This window comes from Bos taurus, chromosome 15 (assembly GCF_002263795.3).
Source record: "Bos taurus isolate L1 Dominette 01449 registration number 42190680 breed Hereford chromosome 15, ARS-UCD2.0, whole genome shotgun sequence".
In the NCBI taxonomy this organism is placed as follows: Eukaryota; Metazoa; Chordata; class Mammalia; order Artiodactyla; family Bovidae; genus Bos; species Bos taurus.
The window spans coordinates 50,670,075-50,683,234 of NC_037342.1; the positions used below are offsets into that span (position 1 = coordinate 50,670,075).

A 13,160-nucleotide genomic window follows, 5' to 3' on the forward strand; every position below is an offset into this window, starting at 1 on the left:
ACAAGTTATATATGTTTTTCTAGGTTTTCTGCTTAATTATATCAAATTCAGTTCAGTTCAATCACTCAGTCGTGTCCAACTCTTTGTGACTCCATGATTTACAGCATGCCAGGCCTCCCTGTCGATCACCAGCTCCCAGAGTTCAGCCAAACTCTTGTCCATCGGGTCGGTGATGCCATCCAGCCATCTCATCCTATGTCATCCCCTTCTCCTCCTGCCCCCAATCCCTCCCAGCATCAGGATCTTTCCAATGAGTCAACTCTTCGCATGAGGTGGCCAAAGTACTGGAGTTTCAGCTTTAGCATCAGTCCTTCCAAAGAACACCCAGGACTGATCTCCTTTAGGATGGACTGGTTGGATGTCCTTGCAGTCCATGGGACTCTCAAGAGTTTTCCCCAACACCACAGTTCAAAAGCATCAATTCTTCGGTGCTCAGCTTTCTTCACAGTCCAACTTTCACATCCATACATGACCACTGAAAAAACCATAGCCTTGACTAGACGGACTTTTGTTGGCAAAGTAATGTCTCTGCTTTTGAATATGCTATCTAGGTTGATCATAACTTTCCTTCCAAGGAGCAAGCATCTTTTAATTTCATGGCTGCAATCACCATCTGCAGTGATCTTGGAGCCCAAAAAAATAAAGTCTGACACTGTTTCCATTGTTTCCTCATCTATTTCCCATGAAGTGATGGGACCACATGCCATGATCTTCGTTTTCTGAATGTTGAGCTTTAAGCCAACTTTTTCACTCTCCTCTTTCACTTTGATCAAGAGGTTTTTTAGTTCCTCTTCACTTTCTGCCATAAGGGTGGTGTCATCTGCATATCTGAGGTTATTGATATTTCTCCCGGCAATCTTGATTCCACCTTGTGCTTCTTCCAGCCCAACGTTTCTCATGATGTACTCTGCATATAAGTTAAATAAGCAGGGTGACAATATACAGCCTTGATGTACTCCTTTTCCTATTTGGAACCAGTCTGTTGTTCCATGTCCAGTTCTAACTGTTACTTCCTGACCTGCATACACATTTCTCAAGAGGCAGGTCAGGTGGTCTGGGATTCCCATCTCTTTCAGAGTTTTCCACAGTTTATTGTGATCCACACAGTCAAAGGCTTTGGCATAGTCAATAAAGCACAAATAGGTGTTTTTTCTGGAACTCTCTTGGTTTTTCCATGATCCAGTGGATGTTGGCAATTTGATCTCTGGTTCCTCTGCCTTATCTATATCCAGCTTGAACATCTGGAAGTTCACGGTTCACATACTATTGAAGCCTGGCTTAGAGAATTTTGAGCATTATTTTACTAGCGTGTGAGATGAGTGCAATTGTGCAGTAGTTTGAACATTCTTTGGCATTGCCTTTCTTTGGGATTGGAATGAAAACGGATCTTTTCCAGTCCTGTGGCCAATGCTGAGTTTTCCAAATTTGCTGGCATATTGAGTTCAGCACTTTCACAGCATCATCTTCCAGGATTTGAAATAGCTCAACTGGAATTCCATCACCTCCACTAGCTTTGTTCACAGTGATGTTTTCTAAGGCCCACTTGACTTCACATTCCAGGATGTCTGGCTCTAGGTGGGTGATCATGCTAAGTCACTTCAGTCATGTCTGACTCTTTGCAACTCTATGAACTCTATCCATCTCCTCTTTCTATGGGATACTCCAGGCAAGAATGCTGGAGTGGGTTGCCATGTCTTCCTCCAGGGAGGGGATCTTCCCAACCTAGGGATCGAACCCACATCTCATGTCTCTGGCACTGTTAGGAAGGTTCTTTACCTCTAGCACCACCTGAGAAGCCCAATATCATATAGGAAAATCCAAATGAACTTCTTGGCCAACCCAAGAATATTAGTAACTATAGTTAAAATGATATCTATTAGATTTCTAGAAGTTATTCATCCTACATAACTGTAAAATTGTACCCTTTGTATGTGAATGTTCAGAGATGACACAAGATATCTCAAAGGATGATAACCTCAACAAAAATAGTTGAAGAAATTAAAAGCCAGAACACAGTACTCATCCATCATCTAATAAATCTAGTGATGTGAAGGATACATGAGTTTGGAAACTCACAAGTTCTGGGTAGGATGAAGTTTGCTCAGTCAAACATGACACACATTCTCTGTTGCTTTGACAGCAGAAAATATAAATTCTGAAAACTTCCTGGTGAACTTCCACTGGAAATAGAATTCACTAAGCTATTTTCTAGTATCCAGTTTACCATAGTGTTTCCACCCACCAATTCTATAGCTCGTGTCATCCATCACTACAAAAACTGAAAACTATTTTGTCCTCCAAAGTTATTTCTGCTTTGGGAAAAATATGTGGGCCATCTGCTGTTGTATTTCCTTCATCTTGTTCCCATAAATGATGGGGTTCAGCATAGGTAGAGCCAGAACGCAGACATTAGCCAACAAGATGTGAATATGAGGTGGAATGTGATGACCAAACCTCTGAGTCAGGGTTGTGAAGATGGCAGGTCCATAAAAGAGAATGATGATGCATACCGGGAGCCACACATGATGAGAGCTTTGTGACAAGCATCTTGGGAAGACATGTGGAAGCCAGTATAGAGAATTAGCATGTAAGAAACAAAAATTAGCAGGGTATTTAAAACCACTGTTGACATTAAGACAGAGAATCCATACCAGATATTCACTCAAATGTCACTACAAGCATATTTGGCCAAGCCAATGTGTTCACAATAGGTGTGTGGGATGAAATTATTTTGGCAGAAAGTCAATCTTTTCCAAAGAAATACTATAGGGAAAATCATACAATAACTTCTCAGAAAGATGATAACACCAATTTTCCAAATCAATGTATATATAAGAATAATGGTGTATATCAATGGGTAGCATATGGCAACATAGCGGTCAAAGACCATCACCAGCAAAATCCCTGACTCAGACATGAAAGTGCAATGGATGATGAAGAACTGAGTGATGCAGTGATCCAGGGAGATCTCCCCAACATGGAGCCAGAAGATGGCCAAGGCCTGAGGGATTGTGCACATGGAGAGGACAAGGTCTGTTCCAACCAGCATGCAGAGGAAGAGGTACATGGGTTCAGGGAGGCTGCACTTTGTAACAATGATAAAGATGAGGAGGTTGTTCCCCAACATAGCAAGGACATAGGAAATGAAGAAGGGGATGGAAATCCACATGTGCTGGACCTCAAGGCCAGGGATGCCCAGCAAGTGGAAGACTGTGTGACTGACACCAGCGTGGTTTAAGGTAAGCATATCTGGGGCGACTTTTAGAGACATCACCTCATACTCACAGACAGAGCAGACAGAGATGAAAATCCAGATTTTCCTGGAACAGTCTTTGTGAAGTCACAAAGACTTTTGGCATATCTTGCACACTCCATCTTCTATGAACACATGCAAATAAGAAACATGAAAAGTCAACAACATATGTTCTCTGTTTCAGTGAGTGATAGTCTCATTAAAAGATAGGCATATCTCCAGATAATCAAATAAAACATACTATTGTATATATTTCTCCTACAAACAGAGGATTATGAACATTAAGTGGAAGTCATTATATGTATCTAGAAAGATTGTAAGAAGAGGTTTCTTGAATTTGAACTTGAACTTCACCTTGGTGGTTAGTTTATTATAAGGAGAAGAATGAAAAAAGAGGAATCAATAGAGGAAAAGTGGGTATTCAGATAGAAGTATAGCATATCCATGAACACAGCTTGTTCATATCCAGGCGACTGCATAGAGGATACTGAAGAGAGCAGGATAGGTTGAAGTACTGGAGATTTGGCCTAATTGATGAATGTGAGATTTGAAATCTCTCATACACACTTATGAATTGATTCAAGAGATATTTTAAGGGGTAACATGACAGGGCCTGTGTGTCTGAGGTGAGGCACTCCTCTGGCTTATACTTTAGGGACCTAAGTTAACATGTGACTGAAATTGGAAAATAGGGCATTGACATTTGGAAGATTTTTTCAGCAGGTGGAAATATTGTCATCTGGTTCTTAGTGTTCATTCATTTATTCATTAATCTGGTCAGTAAGGAAGCAGAAACAAATTTTCAGGCACCACACTACAAATTGGAGCTATAGAAAAATAGTAATTTGCCTGAGTCCTATTGGCCTTTTGTTTGAGAGAAAACCAATCTACAAGCAGGTCCGTTGAAGAATTGGAGACAAACATTAATTCCCCCTAACAAGTTCAGTTCAGTTCAGTTCAGTCGCTCAGTTGTGTCTGACTCTTTGCGACCCCATGAATCGCAGCACGCCAAGCCTCCCTGTCCATCACCAACTCCTGGAGTTCACTCAGACTCACATTCATCGAGTCAGTGATGCCATCCAGCCATCTCATCCTCTGTCGTCCCCTTCTCCTCCTGCCCCCAATCCCTCCCAGCATCAGAGTCTTTTCCAAAGAGTCAACTCTTTGCATGAGGTGGCCAAAGTACTGGAGGTACTAACAAAGGGGTATTTTAAACTTTCTAGCTCCGTAGCTAAGTTGTATCTTATGCTTATCAAAAATACGTCTTTACTCCTGATGTTTCTTTCTGAGGAGGACAATCTACTCCAATTTGCATCCTCCACATGCTGGGAGAAAGTGTTCTGCCATCAGATTCAGTCAGCTGGCTGAGTCAGGGCACTCTCTCCTCAAGGGCACACAGCTGCTCTGGAGAAGATTCTCTGCAGCCAGAGCCACTGACATCCGACAGGAAAACATGTGGGATGACAGCAGAGGGACGTGAGGGCAAGTGTGTGACTCAGAGGTGATTAGGAAAGGAAACCAGAAAAATAGCAGGAAGGAAGAGGACGAGGATGCCACAAATCAACAAAGGCAGGACTGGGCTGGAGGGCAAATTATGAAAGCTCCAAGTAATTGGGGAAAGCGAGGAGCAAAGAAAATTTTATAAACTGGGGCCAGACAGCAATGCCAAGAAGCTCAGTGCTCAATTTCCCTGTGACATTGGTCCTCCGACCCAGTTAGAGTACCTTGGTCTGACACAAGTCCAGGAGGCTCCTGCCCTGTAGTTCTCTTGTCACACCTGCCTGAGAGGTTCCTGGTCCAATTCCTATGTCCTGTTTTAGGAGTCTAGGACAGATCTCTGTCATTGTCAGGGCTTTTAACATATTTTAAAAAAAGGTCTTTTTTCTAAGTCACCATCTCTTCTGTTTTCTGATGTCTGGTTGAATTATTAGGACCCTTGTCATATATTGGATCACTTTACATTCTTTATAAACCTTCATTAACCTCAGCTGCCTATAGACTCTCCACTTCCCTTCCCAAACCTTACCCTCCACATGGGCTGTAACCAACTAGTTTGATGCCTCTGATTTTTGCCAGGCATTCTGCACATATGTTAATAGCCTCCAAGAGGCTTGTCCCCTCTGGCCTGTCTAGGACATAAGACCAGCCCAGTCTTTATCTTGGTCCTGGAACCACCCCACCCTTGGGCATTTAATTGACTCACCACACTTTCCTGAGTCTTCAGGAACAGACATAAGACTGGTGATGAAAGTCAGTTTGTTGGGATCTGGACACTTGGCTGTTTATTTGCTGACAGGAGAGCCCTTGGGGGAAGCACTTACATCAGAGCCCCAGGGACAGCTGTCTCCACCAGCCGTGCCTCCTACCAAATGGCCGAGATCCAGTCCTCAAGTTCATCCATGCACCATGCCTCCCCTCAGCCTTTCCCCCCTGTTTCCTCTCCTGCTCTCCCCACATGCTCAGATCTTCACTTCACACTGAGTGTTCATTTTTAGGATGTTTTACAACAAAAGTCTCTCCAAGTAAAACCAGCTTTTCCACAGTCCTGTTTTAATACCTACACTGCCATTAAATATTGAGTTAATGAATATTAAGAAGAGGTGAGGGAGAGGGTGGGATGATTTGGGAGAATGGCATTGAAATATGCATAATATCATATATGAAACGAGTCGCCAGTCCAGGTTCGATGCACGGTACTGGATGCTTGGGGCTGGTACACTGGGACGACCCAGAGGGATGGTATGGGGAGGGAGGAGGGAGGAGGGTTCAGGATGGGGAACACATGTATACCTGTGGCAGATTCATTTTGATATATGGCAAAACCAATACAATATTGTAAAGTTAAATAAAATTAAATTAAAAAACAAAGAAGAGGTGGCAAGAATACACAGAAGAACTGTACAAAAAAGATCTTCACCACCCAGATGATCATGATGGTGTGATCACTCACCTAGAGCCAGACATCCTGGAATGTGAAGTCAAGTGGGCCTTAGAAAGCATCACTACGAACAAAGCTAGTGGAGGTGATGGAATTTCAGTTGAGCTATTTCAAATCCTGAAAGATGATGCTGTGAAAGTGCTGCACTAAATATGCCAGCAAATTTGGAAAACTCAGCAGTGGCCACAGGACTGGAAAATGTCAGTTTTCATTCCAATCCCTAAGAAGGCAATGCCAAAGAATGCTCAAACTACCGCACAATTGCACTCATCTCACACGCTAGTAAAGTAATGCTCAAAATTCCCCAAGCCAGGCTTCAGCAATACATGAACCATGAACTTCCAGATGTTCAAGCTGGTTTTAGAAAAGGCAGAGGAACCAGAGATCAAATTGCCAACATCCGCTGGATCATGGAAAAAGCAAGAGAGTTCCAGAAAAACATTTATTTCTGCTTTATTGACTATGCCAAAGTCTTTGACTATATGGATCACAATAAACTGTGGAAAATTCTGAAAGAGATGGGAATACCAGACCACCTGACCTGCCTCTTGAGAAACCTATATGCAGGTCAGGAAGCAACAGTTAGAATTGGACATGGAACAACAGACTGGTTCCAAATAGGAAAAGAAAGGAGTATGTCAAGGCTGTATATTATCACCCTTCTTATTTAACTTATATGCAGAGTACATCATGAAAAATGCTAGACTGGAAGAAACACAAGCTGGAATCAAAAATCCCAGGAGAAATATCAATAACCTCAGATATGCAGATGACACCATCCTTATGGCAGAAAGTGAAGAGGAACTAAAAAGCCTCTTGATGAAAGTGAAAGAGAAGAGTGAAAAAGTTGGCTTAAAGCTCAACATTCAGAAAACGAAGATCATGGCATCCGGTCCCATCACTTCATGGGAAATAGATGGGGAAGCAGTGGAAACAGTGTCAGACTTTATTTTGGGGGGCTCCAAAATCACTGCAGATGGTGACTGCAGCCATGAGATTAAAAGACGCTTACTCCTTGGAAGGAAAGTTATGACCAACCTAAATAGCATATTCAAAAGCAGAGACATTACTTTGCCAACAAAGGTCAGTCTAGTCAAGGCTATGGTTTTTCCTGTGGTCATGTATGGATGTGAGAGTTGTACTGTGAAGAAGGCTGAGTGCCGAAGAATTGATGCTTTTAAACTGTGGTGTTGGAGAAGACTCTTGAGAGTCCCTTGGACTGCAAGGAGATCCAACCAGTCCATTCTGAAGGAGATCAGTCCTGGGATTTCTTTGGAGGGAATGATGCTGAAGCTGAAACTCCAGTACTTTGGCCATCTCATGGGAAGAGTTGACTCATTGGAAAAGACTATGATGCTGGGAGGGATTGGGGGCAGGAGGAGAAGGGGATGACAGACGATGAGACAGCTGGATGGCATCACTGACTCGATGGATGTGAGTCTGAGTGAACTCCGGGAGTTAGTGATGGATAGGGAGGCCTGGCGTGCTGCTATTCATGGGGTGGCAAAGAGTCGGACACGACTCAGCAACTGAACTGAACTGATGCCAATCCCATACTGTTCTGATCGATACAGCTTGGTAATAGTGTTTAAAATAACTACAGAATTATAGGTAGTTGTAAAAAAACAATGTAAAAAGTAGCCCCTCATACAATTCACCTAATTTTACCCAAGAGTAACATCTTGTATAACTATAGTAGAATATCTAAACAAAAAAATTGACATTAATAAAATCCACATATTTTATTTAGATGTTAAACATTTTACATGCACCTATTTCAAGGGAGTGGTTCTGGGCAATTGTATCACATATATAGGTTTGTATAAGCATCAGCACAATCAACAGAGTGTTCCTGCTGGGCTGTACTCCACAGGCTTTTGAAACCTGCGCTTACCCAGCTTTAAGACGGAAGAAAAGAGGACTTCCCTGATAGCTCAGTTGGTAAGGAATCCACCTGCAATGTGGGAGACCTGGGTTCGATCCCTGAGTCAGGAAGATCCCCTGGAGAAGAGAAAGGCTACCCACTCCAGTATTCTGGCCTGGAGAATTCCATGGACTCTATAGTACATGGGGTCGCAAAGAGTCAGACACAACTGAGTGATTTTCACAAAATAAATAAATAAATAAATAAATAAAAGATGGAAGAGTCCAGAGTCAGCAACAGAGACATCAATGGTATAATGGATGGGAGACAGAAATGTCTGAAGCAAGTTTCTTGCATGACACCCCACGGTAAGCGGGGGTGACAGGAAGAATGTGGTGGCAAACTTTGCTCCCTGGAGAAGGGGAGATTACTAGTTAAAGGGGAATTGACATCAGGTGGGCTCATTAGTTACCAGGAAACCAGGAAAGGGGAATGTCCCCTCACTGTCCCTTTGATAAGAACAACAACTATCTGGGGCCTGGGGAAAGTACGTAGGAAGGTCAGTTGTATGAGTAGGGTGTAGGTAAAGAGGCACTGGTTGGGCAGGGGATGTACAGAGAATAGAGGAGGCTGACATGGCATCTTGCTGGAGACCCAGAAATTAGACTCATTTCCCAGTGAGGCCAGTGTTGTGGCTCAGTCCTCGAAAAAATTTCCGTTTACAAGGACTGGGGAGGAAATGTAAGGCATCTAACAGTCACAATACAGGAGACATCATGACAAGCAAAATATGAGCAGTAATCACATCTGAGATAATACTACACCCACCGTGGTTTTTTGTCCTGGTCTGCAATAATAGTCAGAAAATTCAAGTTTTCAGTAAAACCGGAACATTTGCAAAATCATATATATATAAGAGCCACCTCTGAACCACAGCTACTCCACTTTGAATTTCAAATGCGTTCCCTTCCTCAATGACCAAAGCAGCTGTACAATGCATGTCTGAAAGGCCACAAAACAGGATGCTCTGGTCAGCAAAATTTAAGTTAAGCTATGCAGAAGCCAGAATGACTTTCCCAGACCTCAGTAGGGCAGAGGTTTCCACCATTTCCCCTTTTGACTAAAAACCTTCCAATAGAAAACACTTCTGATCAGAATATTAATTTAGAGACGCTGGGGTGCTGACTGCTACACCAGGTTCAGATCATGTTCATCGGTGCTAAACCTCCTTTATATTCACCCAGTCATTCATGTTGGGGGAAAACTAATCAGAATGCATGAGGCTGAGACATATGTTAATGAGGAAACACTTTAGAGGCCATACATTTGTTTTAACTTTTTATTTTGTGTTGAGGTATAGCCAATTAATAATGCTGTGATAGTTTCAAGTACAGTGAAGGGACTCAGTCATACATATACATGTATCCATTCTCCCCCAAACTCCCCCCCCATCCAGGCTGCCACATAACATTGAACAGAGTTCCATGTGTTATACAGTAGGTCCTTGTTAGTTATCCACTGTAAATATAGAAGTGTCTACAAGTCGATCCCAAACTCCCTAACTATCCCTTCTCCCCATCCATCCCCCCAGAAATCATAAATTTGTTCTCTAAGTCTGTGAGTCTCTTTCTGTTTTGTATATAAGTTCATTTGTGTCGTTTCTTTTTAGATTTCACATATAAAGAATGTCAGACGATATTTCTCCTTCTCTGAAATTACCTCACTCATTATGACAATCTCTAGGTCCATCCATGTTGCTGCAAACGGCATTCTTTCATTCCTTTTAATGGCTGAGTAATATATACATATCACATTTTTTATCCATTCCTCTGTTGATGGACATTTAGGTTTCTTCCATGTCTTGGCTATTGTAAACAGTGCTGCATTGAACATTGGGGTGCATGCATTCTCTCTGATGTTTTTCTCTAGATATATGCCCAGCAGTGGGATTGCAGGGTCATATGGTCGCTGCATTTTTACTTTTTTAAGGAACTTCTGTACTATTCTTTATAGTGACTGTACCAATTTACATTCCCACCAATGGTTTAGAAGGGTTCCTTTCTCTGCACACCCTCTCTAGCATTTATTATCTGTAGGGTTTTTTATGATAGCCATTCTGACTGGTGTGAGGTAATATCTCATCATAGTTTTGATTTGCATTTCTCTAGTAATTAGCAATGTTGAGCATCTTTTCATGTGTTATACATGTTACGCCATACACAGCAGCAGCAGCAAGTCTCATGTTCCTTTGAGGTGGAACAGTTTTTTGAGTGTGCTCAGAATCAGGGCGACCTTAAGCTTTGTGAGGGTTTCACAAAACCTTGTGAAACATTGGTGAACAGGTTAGCTTAATCAAGAAGTTCCGATCAAAGATGTGAAAAATCATTTCTCATGCCCACATTGGTTTAACATTACAAATATAATTGATAGTGAAGATTTAAAGTGTGAAACCACCAGGTAAACCTCTCCTCAATCATTAATAACTTTTGTGCTTCCTCGGGATTTCTAAGGAAGAGAGTTTTCTCATTCTATGGAAGTTCATTGAGATGGTATTGAGTTTGGGGCTACACAGATGTTTGTGGTCTCTTAAACATACTTTTCTGATGTCACTGGTGTGAATTCATTAGAATAAAATGTTTCTCTTTCCAAAAATATTTTGTCAAAATTTGACAAATATAAACTGTATATAAAGTATACAATCAGATGATTTGATATATAAATATATCAAATATACATATACATATATAGCAAAATAATACAATCAAGTTAATGAACATATTCATCACCCTTTTCATAGGTGCAAGTTGTGTATGTATATGTATATGAGTGTGTGTGGTGAGAAAACATAATATCAACTCTTAAGTTAACAAATTTCAAATATACAATATAGGATTATTAAATATAGAAACAATGCTATCCATTAGGCTCCAGAAGTTATTCACCCTGCCCAACTGACAAATTGTACCCTTTTTATGTGATTGTCCAAGGATGTCACAAGACATCTCAAAGAGTGGGAAACTCAGTCAGGAATGGTTGAAGAAATTCAAAACCAGAAATCAGTACTCATTTCATCTTTTACCAAACCAAGCTAATGACATGAAGGATACATGATTTAGAAGTTCACAGGCTCTGTGTAGGACACACCGTCTCAGTCAAACATTGTACTACTCTCTGTTGCTTTGACAGCAGAAGATATAAACTCTGAAACCTACCTTGTGACCTCCCCTGGAAACAGAATTCACCGAGACATTTATGTTTCAGTTTATCGATAGTGTTTCCACTCACCACATCTGTAGTCCATATCATGAACAGCTAAAGATGATGAAAAGTCTGTTCCTCCTTTGGCGTTATTTCTGCTTTGGAAAAAATATGTGAGCTACCTGCTCCCGGATTTGCTTGGTCTTGATCCCGTAAATGATAGGGTTCAGCATAGGTGGAGCCAGAACACAGACATTAGCCAACAAGATGTGAATATGAGGTGGAATGTGATGGCCAAACCTCTGAGTCAGGATCGTGAAGATGGCAGGTCCATAAAAGAGAATGATGATGCAGACATGAGAGCCACATGTGTTGAGAGCCTTGTGGCGAGCGTCTTGGGAAGACATGTGGAAGACAGCATGGAGAATCAGCACATAGGAAATAAAAATTAGCAGGGCGTCTAAAACCACTGTTGACATTAGGACGAAGAGTCCATACCAGATGTTCACTCGAATGTCATTACAAGCATATTTGGCCAAGCCAATGTGTTCACAAAAGGTGTGGGGTATGATGTTATTTTGGCAGAAATTCAATCTTTTCAAAAGGAATACTATGGGGGAAATTGTACAGTAACTTCTCAGAAAGATGGTAACTCCTATTTTCCCAATCAGTGTGTGTGTAAGAATAGTGCTGTATCTTAGTGGAAAGCATATGGCAATGTAGCGGTCAAATGCCATCACCAGCAAGATCCCTGACTCAGACATGAAAGTGCTGTGTGTGATGAAGAACTGAGTGATGCAGCGATCCAGGGAGATCTCCCCAGCATGGAACCAGAAGATGGCCAAGGCCTGAGGGACTGTGCACGTAGAGAGGACAATGTCTGCTCCAGCCAGCATGCAGAGGAAGAGGTACATGGGTTCATGAAGGCTGCGCTTTGTGAAGATAATGCAGATGACCAGACTGTTTCCAAAGAGGGCAATAGCATAAGAAATGAAGAAGGGGATGGAGATCCATATGTGCTGGTCCTCAAGGCCAGGGATGCCCAGCAAGCGGAAGACTGTGTGGCTAACACCCGTGTGATTTAAAGTCATCATGTCTAGAAATACCACTGAATACATCACTTCCTATTCACATACAGAGATAAAAACACAGATTTTCCTAATCTTGGTGAAAGCAGCAGATTTTGGCATATTCTGTACTTCTGCCTTCTTGGAACACGCAAATAATAAGACATATACAAAGGTGAATAGGATATGTTCTGTAGCCTCAAATGCTACTCTAGTTAAAGAATATACAGGTTTCCAATGGGTCAAATAAAAAGATATTACTGTATGTCTTTTCCTACCAATAGATGGGTATCAATATACAGCAGGGACAATGGTACATCTCTGGGAAGGCAGTAGCAAGATTGTAATTGAACTTGACATTAAGGAGTTTATCATATAGCAAAGAAAGAAAAGAAAAAGATGTATTCTTGAAACATTTTCAGGCAGGGTGGCTTAGGCATAGAGAATACTGGAGAAGGTATGGGAGGATTTGTACAGGAAGATTTCTCCTCATTGTGAAGGACATTTATCACAGCTTTACATTTAGACTTAACCTTTTACATGGGGAGCAGCCATTAGATGTCATGAAGTTATCAGTTTAGAACAGTTGATCTAGTTTTTAAAATTATCTATGGAGGTTTACCAGAACAGTAGTTGATGAGACAGGATTCTAAATAGCCAATGGTGTTCCTGGAGTAAAATGGATCTGAACCTAACAGTCAAGGGAGAATTAAACTAATATCTATTATGCATATGCTTTATGCCAGCAGCTGCAGTCGTCACTTGATATATGGTACTTTATATATTTTTGCACTGCCGTGTTTACTATCCATTCAAGGAACTGGATATTATCTCCATTTC

General features: G+C 41.5%; 1 protein-coding gene and 1 pseudogene across 1 annotated transcript; both read right to left on the reverse strand.

Annotated features, from left to right (window-relative positions):
• Positions 2,304-3,247, reverse strand: OR52B4MP (olfactory receptor family 52 subfamily B member 4M, pseudogene; annotated as a pseudogene).
• On the reverse strand, positions 11,403-12,441 carry OR52B4C (olfactory receptor family 52 subfamily B member 4C). Its single transcript, XM_002693418.2, has one exon. It carries the CDS (start codon positions 12,369-12,371, stop codon positions 11,403-11,405), a length of 969 nt encoding a protein of 322 aa, XP_002693464.2. The 5' UTR covers positions 12,372-12,441.
• Between the last annotated feature and the right edge of the window lie 719 nt (positions 12,442-13,160).

Coding starts and splice junctions, on each gene's coding strand:
- OR52B4C (XM_002693418.2), bottom strand. CDS start 12,371: ATGTATTCAGTGGTATTTCTAGACATGATGACTTTAAATCACACGGGT.